This window comes from Pezoporus wallicus, unplaced genomic scaffold (genome assembly GCF_028554395.1).
Source record: "Pezoporus wallicus isolate ANWC-B61680 ecotype Strahan unplaced genomic scaffold, APGP_CSIRO_Pwel_v1 contig_2439, whole genome shotgun sequence".
Classification (NCBI taxonomy): Eukaryota; Metazoa; Chordata; class Aves; order Psittaciformes; family Psittacidae; genus Pezoporus; species Pezoporus wallicus.
This window is the reverse complement of record NW_026638501.1, coordinates 502,560-514,991: the sequence shown is the minus strand read 5'-3', so window position 1 is coordinate 514,991 and position 12,432 is coordinate 502,560. Positions and strand designations below refer to the sequence as shown.

Genomic DNA, 12,432 nt, shown 5'->3' with positions numbered 1-12,432 from the left:
GAAGTTTTTTTGCATAGCATTATATTAAGGTGTGTGTCAGTTCTTTCTGTCTTTATACATACACAGAGAACATAGCAGGGCATTTCAGCCTTTTTATTAGCACTGGTGTGGAAATCCTGAGTTTCAGAAAAACATTATCATACATTGAGTTGGTCTGCTATCTATTCCTTTTTTGGCCAAATTCTACCTATACTGCTGGTTTTCTGATTCCATTTATAAAGAGGATTGCTTTGATCATACTTTGGTAACACCCAAGTGATGATACAGTTCGATAGGAATTGGCCTCCCTGCACTCTTTGAGTGCAGCACGTGAAACTCGGACCTCATCCATGCTAGAGGTGTGTAACACAGTGGCCCAGACTGTGCACAGATAGGCTGCCAAACCTGTAGCAGCAGCATGCTGATTAGTAAGCCAGTAGAAGAGATCTTTGGCAGCATCTTCAGCAGGATCCTTAACCTAAGGCTTTGATCCAGGACCAAATTGGAAGAAGACGATGAGGAATGCTCAGCTGAGTCACCACTTTCCACAGCATGCTGTAACACAGAGGTGCTCCTGAGCACTCCCTGTCTGCAGACTGCAGGGCTGAAGATGCTGCCAGTGTTCCAGAGTCAAAAAGATGGCAGAGTTAAATGTGAGGTGGTAACTAGCATGGCACAGGCATGTGGCGGGTGAAAACGGTACATACAAACTCTTAACCAGAGTTAGGGGGTGCCTTGTTAGACACAATTGTTGTCATGGTGTCATTCTGTAGTCACCACCCAGATCCCTTGCTGTTCCCTTTGTAAGCACCATCAGGCTGTCCTTGACTGCCCAACTGCTGCACTATGTTCAGTTTTTCTAGGTGAAGGAGGGAGATCAGTAAAATATTTACAAAGTACAGAAAACAAAGAGCAACCGCAGCAAACTAATGAGGTTTTGCTAAACAGGAAGATACTGTCCCTTAAGTCACATAAAAATCTTGATGACAATGTCCATGGCACTGTAAACTTGAACTAGAATCCCTTTTTAGTAATGCACATGAGTGGCAGTGTTTCAGGCTAACCCACCTCATCCACTTGCCTCGTCAGAACCTAGGCTTGCTACACCTTGGCCACCGCTCAGATTTTCCAGAATATCCTTCTCCTGTAAAGTACATAGGATATTATGACCCAAAGCGTTGTGGCAGTGAGGTTCTGAGTCAGATGCTCTGCGTGGGATTGACTGTCTTGCATCTTCCACTTAAAAGGGAAATAATTTTCAAACACTTCATGTCCAATGTAGACCAGGATTGAGTTCATTCCTGAAAGTAAGCACAGGTCATACCATCTGAAAGAGCAGGCATGAGCTTGCTTCAGAGGAAGCAGGCAGAGGCATGCCAGGCTTATGAAACAGAGTGCCAATGAGGCAGTAACAAGCTAGTGTTGGTTGTCCCAAAGATGCTACACATGTGTTTTCAAAGACATACTGAGGGGTTCTCTGTCCCAAAACATTTATTGAAAAGAAATACAGACAACCTGTATGCTGAACACAAAATACAACCAAATCAGTATCCAGCAATTCTACTGATGAGAATGATCACAGTTACTATTGTCTTCAGGGTGGCCAACTGCCAACCCATTTGGTCAGATCGATTGCCTTCGCAAACAAATGCTAACTGCCTTTCAAAGCTCTGAGATTTCTGATAGGAGATGCAATCCTGTGCTGTCACCCTACCCATATCTCTGTCCAGACACCAGAGCTGCTGAAAGGTTCCCTCTGCTGTGGGTTTGCATTCTGTACTCAGATGTTTCTCAAGAGTCCAGTGTGGTTAAAACCACAATGGGATGCTTTGGGAGACACGCTTATCTAAAAACAGAGACAGAACTACACAGCTGCCCAGGGGATTTTGTCTTCCCCATCTTCAGAAGTGGTACTACTCTGCTGACAGGCCTTTGAGTTTCCCATTAGGTTACCCAAGTCTCAGCAGTCCTTTCCAAAACCAACTACGAACCAGCTGTGGTATTTTGCGTGGTACTAGGCAGCTGTTGCCTGGGACCTTAACTGAAGATAAACTGAGAACAGGCATTGGGCAATAGCAGCTTCCAGCCCTCATTTAAAGGCTTTACAGTCCCTCTTCCTAAATATCTGAAGTGTCCCAGTTCTACACAAAGATTCATCTCAAGTGGCACCCTTCAGGTTACCTCATTCTAAATCCCAACAAAGACAAGGGAAGTGAAGAAAACATAAAAGGGTAGAATCAGTGCAGAAAGAATTGGAAGGAATACATTGCCTGCCATGGCTTTACTGACCTGGGTAGAAAAATGGAGCACCTGACCAGAGTCTCTTGACATCCACAAGGTAATACATCAGCAGTAAGAGGATGAAGGCAAAGCAGCTTGTGGTTGTCACATACGATAGCGACCTACACGCATTTTCAGTAGAAAGGTTATTTAGGGAACTATGTGATATGGGCAGATCTCAATATAAGAAAGGCAAAGTATTCTTCAAGGTAAAATAGTACTTGAACAAAATCATACTAAAAGTTGTATCTCTTTGCTTACCATAAGTTCTTGTTTATGGGAATAAATCCATCTTCTTTAGAGCATTTTGTTAAGATAGCAGAAACAATTCCCTGAAATAGAAAGTTGCTAAAGTTTATGCAGCCACTGCAACATGTTTCAGAAATACTAAGTCTGCATTGCATAAAAAGACATGTCTATTGAAGAGCTACGTATCCATCTGACTTACCATTACAATGCTCCATATGGCAAACCGACTCATAATTTGTTTGTGCTGGTCTTTGTAGAACAAGATAATTTTTCCTGCCTAATATAGAAAGAATACAGAGAATTAATTAATGCCCATACATGTAACTACATTTCAAGAGCCAGATACATTTGCTGCCAGCCACCTATGCTAAGACGGAGAACACAAACAGGATTCATACCAACCAAGTGGCTGAAAGGCTCAGAATGGGCACAGAAGGGGAAAACAAAAGAATGCAATAGAGGTGGGTGCACCTTTTCTCCTTTTCGTGCTACGTTAACACTGAGGAAGGGGATGACCAACTTTGTTAGCTTAACACGACATGACTTGAGCTCTGTCTCCTTCACCAAGAACTGCATGAAGGAATGCCACCCATCCCCAGCCAGCCAGAACAGCTTCTCCACAGCTCGCATTGCACCCTGACTTGCAGCACATGCTCCTTTTCATGCCGCACTTAGAAACATGTCCTGATGACTCACTCCCCAGGGTCACACTGATGTTCCAACCTCTGCCCCGCAGAGATTCCCCATCAATTTGTACCCAGTACTACATACAGTAACATTTCATTCTCAGTTCAAGAGTTTCACTTTGGTTAGGAGCTCCTGCATTGACAGAAGGGCCAGCAACGGCCAAGTAGAACTACATCAAAAAGCATCACGATATCCCATTTAAAACACATTGGTGAGCTGTGAGCTTTTGATGTTGGCAACGCTACTGTGAACCCCTGCCTCACTCATGCCTGCGATGGTGAGCACACCCACAGCACCTGTGCAAGGTAGTTAACACTGTGCATCCAGCAGAAAACTAGCAATTGGGAACATGTACAGCTGTGACCTTTAAAACTGCATGTTTGAAATGAAGCTGTGAAGTGTATGCATCTCTTGGCCCTATTTCCAACACGCGGAACCAGCCTACTCCCAGCATAAGCCCAACCATAAAACAAGAAAAGGAAGGTTCTGAGTGAATGTTCTGCAAACTTCTTATGTCCATCCCTTACAAAAACTGAGAGAAAATCTTAGTTTATGTAATGCAAGCTACTGCCAGTTTAGGTTCCACTTCTCTGACACTCACCTCAGTCTAAGTCAGCCTGAAAGCACTGCTCTGGAAAAGGTTTTGTTAGAACCAGTCTCAGCCTTAAATAAGAAAACCCAAGTTTCCTCCCCACTTCTAAGATTCCTTCAGATCTTCCCATTGTAGCACAGAACGAGAAAGACAAGAGGTACCTGCAGTCCCAGAAAGGCCATAAAGATGGTATTTATGGTCCCCAGGATCCCTTCAGGATCACATGGCATCGTTGTTTGGTAAATCACCTTAGAGAGAGAACAGTTGTCACAGGACACCTGAACAACCAATCTTCCCTTCCATCCTCCTACATGTACCATTCCCAGGCTCGCTCTGACAGCTATGTTCAGTGCTGACCTGGGGTACATACTGCAAACCAAAAGCTACTTACACTTGAAGAGGGATGCTGATATATATGCTTTTCTCCAAGCAGCAAACGATCAATGTAACCAGCCGCTCCTCCAGTGCAGTTGGGATAGTTCCCAAAGTCTCCAATGCCCCCAGGACCTAGATAGCCCCTAGGACAGAAGGAAACAGGTTATGGCGCAAAGTGTTGGTACACCCCACCTGCACAGCAGCTGACCCACTGGCCCAGAATACTCAAGGCTCCATGTTTTCCCTGGCCAGAGGCACACAATGAAACACAGGTCCTATGTGACACAGACCTCATGGAGATTTTAAATCCTCTTCTTTAAATAGAAAGGAACAATGATGTCACCTTTATAATACCTGGTACTTTGGTACCAAAGTGAAGTTTTTTCACATGATGAATGCTTCCCTTTAACCCTGCTGGTGTAAAAGCTTTCCTCTTCATTCTTTCCCTATGGCTAATAAAGTCTATTCTCTACTCAGTAGAAGTAAAACAATCTGATGCCCCATAGAAAGTAGTCTGGGTGCACAGTCTTACCTGGGACAACCTGGCACTGGTAACAAAAAGGTCAGGCAGAGCCAAATCGCTTCTAACATCAGAATGAAAATCCACTGTGGCCAGTAGGGGAGAATATCCTGCAAAGCAGGACACAGTGTCTCCTGCACGAGATGGAGGGAATGGGGTATTAGCTGGCAAGTAAAAACCATGCCCCTAGGGACATCCTGTGCTTCCTGGCAAGCAGTCCACCAGATACAAGAAGGAGCCATTGTCATTACAAAACTGGGCTCTACCAATAGACCTTTCATCTTCACAAACGACTTCCAGACACTTAGTTACTTGGGGGAGGTGAAGAAACAAATCAAAACAAAAGCCCACAATGTTTTTGAGCTTGGAAAATGTCAGAAGGAATTTTGATTCATGAGCAGAACAAAAGCCTTTTGGAAGAGCAGGCTCCAGAAAGGCCAAGAAGCAGTATTACTTTCCCCTACTGTGAAAAAAACACTGCCAAAATTAACCGGACAAAACACAAGCCACAGGACTCAGCATACAGATGCCTGGGGTCCCTTCGCAGTGGAATGTCATCAGAAGTGCCTGGGAATGCCTGCTTCCAAGCAGCATCTGAATGAATCAGTGAAATCTTTAAATACAGCAAACCTAGATGTGGCAAAATGCAGTATGGGACACGGAAGGGTGCATGTTCCCTGGAATTTTTGCCAGGTCACACTGCACTACACATCAGGTAAGATGCTACGTGATTTCATTTCTCATGTGCTCCTTTCTGCCCAAATAAGAGCAAAGGCTCCTAACCCTACTCAAGTATCACTTGTCATCTCCCCACATAACTCACCAAAGTCCCACTCTCAGCACCAGCTCTTGTAAACAGGAGTTCAAGAGCAGCAACCACGAGGTATGTGAATCCCAGCCTCTGGAGCACCCCAGGAATACGCAGATTATCCCATGACACTGGAAAACATGCAAGCAACAAGGAAAAGGAACAGACAGGGGGTCTTTTGTAAATAGGACAGTTACACTTCCCCAGGGAGAGCCGAGACCCACCTCCACTCTGCCACCCCACTTTCTGGAATCACAACCCTGGAACAGTCAGCACTAAGGTGATAAACAGTGGTCAGCACAGGGGTCAGAGAGAATTGCACTGGTGCAGAGCTGAAGAGCACTCTACAGAATACCATCAAACCGCCTCCATGCAACCAGTCAGTACAGCAAGGCTGACACTGTTTTCCTAACAGCCCAGCCAAGGAGGTGGGAACAGCTGCAGGAATGCAAGGAAGAGAGCAAGTGCCACTCACATGGTCCAAGGCAGTAATTGGGATTCACAACTATGATTCCCAGCAAGATTAGCAGAAAACTCCTCCAGAGGATTTTCCCAAGCAGCTTCTGTTTGGAACTTCCCCACCTCAGCATGGAGCTCAGTGACAATGATATCGATGTCCCCATGATGAACACAAACCTGGAGAACAGAGCAGACGGGAAATGGAGCTGGCAGATGTCCCATCACACATGTGCATGACAGCAAACACTAAAGCTAAGAAAGTAGCCTGCACTGGCCCAATAGCAATGCATGCATGAAGTGAAATTGGACAACCAATTGCTAGGAATTCCCAGACAACTGAGCTTGCACGAAGGGACCTTTCCACCTCTTTGAGTGGTCAGTTGAGGCAATAAAGGTCAGGGAAGCAGCTGCATTCTGTTTTTTTGCAGCAGTGCATATGCTACCAAAACTTCCATTATCCCAAATTAAATCAGCATCCTCAGAGCAGTGAAACACAAGCTGCAAAGCTGATTCAAATTCAGAACTGACATGCTCCTCCCCTCTAGATCCGGCTCACAGTTCAAGCCCAGCTCCAGGAGTAACCCGCAATTGCTAGTAGAAGCATGCTAGGGGCAGACAGGATAATTGCTTCCCCATAAGACCATCCTCTGGTTATTGAGACATCAGCTTAATCCCAAATTCCCTTGGCTGTTTTATCTCTGGACATACATCAGTCCAGCTTTGAATCTTGCCAAATTGATCACCTTCAACACAGTAGTGTGGCAATGAGCTCCTCAGGGATGCTCCACTTCCACTGCAGGATAACCCTGGACGTCCCGCTAACATTGTGTCGGGGAGGAAGGGGAATGCGGGGTGAGCAGAAAGCACTCAGCTCTACTACTGGATCATAAGGGTGATACTGTTATCTGGAGGGGCAGATTCCTATCAACCCTTCAACACAAATTCACCTCTCTAAATACATTTCCACATGGAGGCAAGATGCACACAATGTTCTCCTTGTAACTTCTCACATACAGAATCACTTGACGCAAGACTACTCTTCAGGAAGACTTACCATGGAAACACCAGATCTGCCACTGTTAATCCTACAGAGAAATACAAAGGAATACATTATTTCACTCGAACCCTCCCTAAATTTGAACATTATTGTTGAGTTTCCAGAGGACTTGCAGGCTGCTTGCCAATTATTTGATGCCCCCAAATCTAAAACACATTATAAATAAAACTTACAAAGAGCTAATCATCTTGCTTCACTGCTTTTTACCATCCTTCGAATCAGGGTCAGAACTGATCACTGTGTCTTGGGAAAGATTTCAGGGATGGGATCTTTGCTGTTCTTCACTAGGGCAGCACAATGCCTGACCTCTTTCCTAGCAGCTTGCCTATCAAGGCATTATGTTTGTGCAGCATTGAGTACCATCAGCTTGACTGTGGCCATTAAACAACATAGAAAGTTAAAGTTGTGAACCTGTGTCAAAACTGAAAAGGCTACACACACAGACTGTGATCTGAAATCACACCATCACTGTGTGATGAGCAGGGCTACACATGGCTTTGCCCATTAACCTAATAAGCCAGATACTCGGCTGAGGCAACCTGGCAGGGTGTCTTAGCCTAAGTCTTCAGCTGAGCAACAGCTCGCTGCAGCATCTACAATGCCAACCATATCTAGGTATTGCTGCAGTTAAAACGCAGATCAACTGTCTCAATTGTACTTTACCATTCCAACTCTCGTGTTTGAAGAACCAGTATTTTCCTCCTCCATAGTTAACAAACACCATAATTATAAGAGAGAGCCTAAAAAGACAAGTTAAAAACACACACAAAGTACCACATGTCAATGAAATACATATATATGAACACAAAGTCAGCGTTTATCCCCATTAAAACATTTATAACTGTGAGATCTGGTTCATTTTATTTTTAAAGCAAGATTATGTACAAAATCTTGAGCTTTGCCAACTAGGAAGCAGCATTTCAGAGATCACGGGTGGTGGTAAACCAAAGTAAGCTCCTTCACATAGCATTTTCATGCTGAACATATGTTGCTCTTTTCCTCCCTCTGCCACAGCTTTAATGTTGCTTCAAACTAGATCAACTGCAAAGTGTTTTGGAAAATCCAAGAATTCAAACATTGATTATCTTCCAAGTAAAACAGACCCCCCTGAACTGTCCATCTGCTATATATTTCTGTACACTGCCCAACTGCCATTGGAAAGATCTCATTCCCCTTGGAAGAGTTACATCTGAGCAAGGTATTATGCTCACCCTCGGAACGTGTCCAGGGAACGCAGCCGCTGCCGAGAGGCTGTGCTCCACAAATGCGGGGTGAGATCACTGCTAACGGAGTCTGCTGTGTTTGGGGACCCGAGCTCCTTCAGGAACAAACCAGACACACAAAGGGCAAGTCAGCAGCTGCATCAGCTGAGGTCAAGGAACAGAGGTCAGCAAACATTCACATATAGCCTTTGTCTTTTTCTCCTCGTCTTCCTCAGCCTTTTGCTTCCCCACTTGCTACTTCTAACCTGTTCATGGCTCCACCATATTGCAATGATATTTGCAGATGTTCTGCACTCCACCTTCAACCAGGGTGAAAACAACAATGCTCTGAAAAGAGCCTGTGTTTGAGACTCATGAGATCTGGGTCCAGTCCAATTGGCCACAGGCTTGCCATCACTGTGAGTGCTGCTTTACAACAGAGCTGAACAGATACAGCTGCTGATTCTCAAACAGGATCCATCCAACCAGCACTTGTCTGACACTACACTGTTCAGAGAGTTAAACCAGCAGAAAATGAATCCTTTTAAATGCTGGAGTGGCTTCTTTACAATCAAGTTGCCTAAATCACTCCGATCAGCCCCGGTGACAGCATAAAGAAGCAGACATTGCTGTAACACAGCTATGGAAATGAACAACTACAAGAATTGTTGTAAAGCCGACTCCCAGGTGTTTTGATTCTAGACAGGTTTGGACCTCCTAGAAGTGAAGCCCAGACTGTGATGATCTACCTATATGCTAGTACAAAACACAACTCACACAGAAATGCCAGCTCTAGGGCTGCCAGAGAAATCTTGACTTTAGTATAGATCCTGCTAGAATTCCTACTGTGCTGGAAGCAGACATGAAGGCTGGCATTTCTTCCCTTCCATCACACTGACTGTGTCAGAAGGTAACATGTTTGCTTCAAGGGAACTAGAGAGGGTACAAAGCTGTATGTCCAAGACTTTCAATAGCTCCACTGGGAAGCCACTAAACTTGTGTGGAAACCCAGCCTAGCACTCTCCATTGACATAAAATTGCCTGTCTGACATCAATACAAGATTTGTCAAATGAAACATGCTCAAAGCAGAACATGATTAGTAACAAACAAGCCCAGATATCTAGATAGCGTATGTTCCTTAGAGATGAAAACACTACAGAATGCAGATTAAAGATACTGTGGTCACTCACAGAATTAATCAGACGATCAGTTTCTCTGGGGTTCAGTTTCTTGTAAACCCAGTTCCTGACTGCATGAATTCTGGAAATTAGAAGCAGTTTAAAACACAAAACAAGACAAGAAGTACTTTATAGCCAAATTCATCTTGACATCAACTATAAATCAAAAGTTGGGACAGTCGCTATTTCTGTTTTCCCAGCTCCTACACACAGTACTGGAGTTCAGCCAGCACCTGGGACCTCAGTGAAGTTCAGCTGTGTAATAACACTGGCACAAGCTCAGGTTTTGGGGGCTTTATCCTCAGGTTGTTTGCAGGCAGGGATGACTCACATCACTCAGTACACAGGATGGAAGGCTGCACATGCTACACACACCCATGTCCTGCTGCCTTGTACTGCTGATTGAGGGCTAGAGACCCAGGCACAAGTCACAGGAGCATGAGGCAGGGTCTGCAGTAACAGCTCTACACACAAGCTCACAAGGCTGCAAGGTACGCCCCGAGGGAAATCACATCACTCTATTCATTGTCACATGGACAGCTACCACAGCTTACCTTGTACATGACAACCAGGTAACAGGGCTACAGTGGGACTCCAAAGCACTAGCACACCATGAAATGTGTTTTTAAACTGGTGGCCCCTACTTCATATGCAAGGAACTGCTACAGTACTGTTATACTTACTTCATCAAAAGGCGCCCGACAATCAGGATAGTGAGGGCTCCCGTGTAAACCAGGAAAGCAAAGAGAATAGCTGTATGAAAGAGAAAAAAACACAAGTCTATAAATGACCTAACAAAACCAGTCAGTAACCTGGCCTTCGCCAAGCGTGACACAAACATGACAAAAAGCCCAACCCACCAAGCATCATACCACCTTCTCCATGCAATACATAGCCCCAGCCTGAGTCCCAGAGAAATAAACAAACACAACAAAACTCCAAAACAACCCAAACCAAAAGCAGGTTAGTTTTGACGTGCAGCTACATGACTACGTATCTCAGCATAAAAAAAAAAAAAAAGGCAAAGTAAAACTGCACTGCACCACAAGGCAATCGGGAGAAAAGAGCCGACATGCTACACATTCTGAAGAAGAAACTGGAGACTCAGAAACAGTCTCAACATGAAGAAGAAAACAGGGGAGAGGGTAATATCCCAAGTTTGCAAGCATGGACATTTTTCTTTACAGCTGGAAAACTGGACGGACTGAAGAATAACCTATATATGAATATATAGATGAAGAATAATGTAAAGGAAAAGAATGGAAGACATGTAGGTGAGAGTTTGATACAGCCCTGGAAAAAGAGATGAAGAAAGATGCAAGACGTGAGACTTAAAATTAAAAGCACAGCAACAAACAAAAATCCAAACACTGCATGAATTGTTTCCCATTTTGTGGGGAAGACAGAGGGAATAAGAGGAAGAATTGTATGTACATACATTAACATGCAGGAAAACAGGAACTACAAAAATGCCTCCCTCCAGACACATACCCACTGATTTTTCTGGGTTAATCCCTGGGGCAAAAAGGTTGTGGTTGTACAGTGTTATGTGAAGAGGCCCAATTCTAGTCAGGGCCTCAAGGTGGGTGTATAAAACATAAGGAGGTAAGATGCTGAGAGAGAAGAGAGGCAAGCCCATAACACATCTTCAGCACAGCATGAGTAGCTGTACAGGCTTTGTTAGGAAGTTGGTTTCGCTGGGAGACATGCAAGTTGTCGAAAGGAAGGGGAAACAGAGGATTACATACGGAGATAGCTGTTGACAGGGCCTTCATTGATGACTAGGTCACAAGAAACAGTTTTGGTGCTTGTACTTAGGGTCTTTACCACAAGGGAATAATTGCCAAACTCTCCAAAATGATACTGAATCCTGCAAAGGATAAAGGAAAGGGAACTTGCTGAGCCATCATTGCTACGTGCAGGTATCACAGCAGCATCTCGGGGCCTGTAAACCTTGATGCTTGTACGAAAGGCAAGCCGAAAACTTGGCCTAACAGTGTGATCTACCAAGGAGCCGCCTGGCTCTGCCTTTGCCATCACCAGCTCTTGCCCAACACAGGTGCATTACCACACATGTGCTGCCTACCTCATCACCTGTCTTTGTGAGCCACACTCTCTGCAAGAGAAACCAGGCATGGGCACATGCTGTCTCCACACACACCATTTCAGCTCCTGCTGGTGCTTACATCTTTTCAGCACAATTGCAATGTGTGCCACAATTACAGCAGCAGGGGGAAAACTGCACTCTAAACAGTCAGGCACTAAGTGCCCACAGGGCTCCGAGGGAAAGAAAACCAAACACAAACCCAAAAAGCTTACAATACATAAACCCCAAACAGGACAGAGCTATCCAGATGTTCCCTGGGGCTGTGCCACGTACTTGCAGAGCTCCGTGTCACTCACAGAGCCGTTGAGCTGCAGCGTGAGCGGATGCTGGGTATCCACCACTACCTCCGCCGTGCCCGGCTTCCTCAGGCTCCCGTTGCTCGGTGGCACGAACGCCAGGAACTGATACAGGCACTGTGGGAGAGGAGCGCGAAGGGAGCCCATCAGTGCCACAGGGGGGTGAAAGCGGGTCTGTTCGCATAGCGGCCAACACCCGGGAAGATGCCAGGGGCTGACTGGAGCCGCTCCCGCCGCACCGAAGCAACCCCACAACGCCACGGGGAGCCGCCGGGAGGGCTGAGCGGCCTCGCCGAGGCCCGGAGCAGGGGTGTCCGAGGCAGGACGCGGGGGTGACACACACACATACGGCTCCCGCCGCTCACCTGGTGGCAGGAGCCGGAGCGGGCGGCGAGGAGGAGGCCCTGCATGGGCAGCTCGTTGCGGACGAGCAGCACGGCCTGGTCCATCCGCCCCGCGGGGCGCCGCTCCACCGCCCCGGGCCCGCTCTCCTGCGGCGGGCCCCCGCTGTGCGGCTGCGTGAGGCCGGGCGCCATCAGCAGCGCGCCCAACGCCGCCGCTACCACCGCCGCCCCCAGTCCGGCCGCCGCCGCCGCCATGTCGCTGCGCTCCGCCCCGGGGCGGTGCCGCCGCCGCCGCCAC

At 46.2% G+C, this 12,432-nt stretch overlaps 1 protein-coding gene across 2 annotated transcripts; it reads right to left on the bottom strand.

Moving 5' to 3' along the window:
- Positions 1–79: 79 nt before the first annotated feature.
- Positions 80–12,389, bottom strand: HGSNAT (heparan-alpha-glucosaminide N-acetyltransferase). 2 transcript variants are annotated; one of them, XM_057411032.1, is made up of 17 exons: positions 12,156–12,389; positions 11,768–11,907; positions 11,136–11,257; positions 10,071–10,140; positions 9,400–9,469; positions 8,218–8,324; positions 7,670–7,746; positions 7,004–7,034; positions 5,966–6,126; positions 5,506–5,621; positions 4,695–4,816; positions 4,179–4,305; positions 3,949–4,035; positions 2,708–2,785; positions 2,521–2,591; positions 2,269–2,381; positions 80–1,280 (listed from the first exon to the last, which is right to left on the bottom strand). In XM_057411032.1, the coding sequence occupies exons 1-17, from the start codon at positions 12,387–12,389 to the stop codon at positions 1,099–1,101; spliced, it is 1,908 nt and encodes a 635-aa protein (XP_057267015.1). In that variant the 3' UTR covers positions 80–1,098. The 2 variants fall into 2 exon arrangements, with proteins under 2 accessions (XP_057267015.1, XP_057267016.1); XM_057411033.1 differs by lacking the exon at positions 3,949–4,035 and having other exon boundaries at positions 12,156–12,357.
- Between the last annotated feature and the right edge of the window lie 43 nt (positions 12,390–12,432).

Coding starts and splice junctions, on each gene's coding strand:
- HGSNAT (XM_057411032.1), bottom strand. CDS start 12,389: ATGGCGGCGGCGGCGGCCGGACTGGGGGCGGCGGTGGTAGCGGCGGCG. Junction 11,908..12,155: donor GCTCCGGCTCCTGCCACCAG/GTGAGCGGCGGG, acceptor CCTCTCCCACAG/TGCCTGTATCAGTTCCTGGC. Junction 2,592..2,707: donor CCATATGGAGCATTGTAATG/GTAAGTCAGATG, acceptor TTTCTATTTCAG/GGAATTGTTTCTGCTATCTT.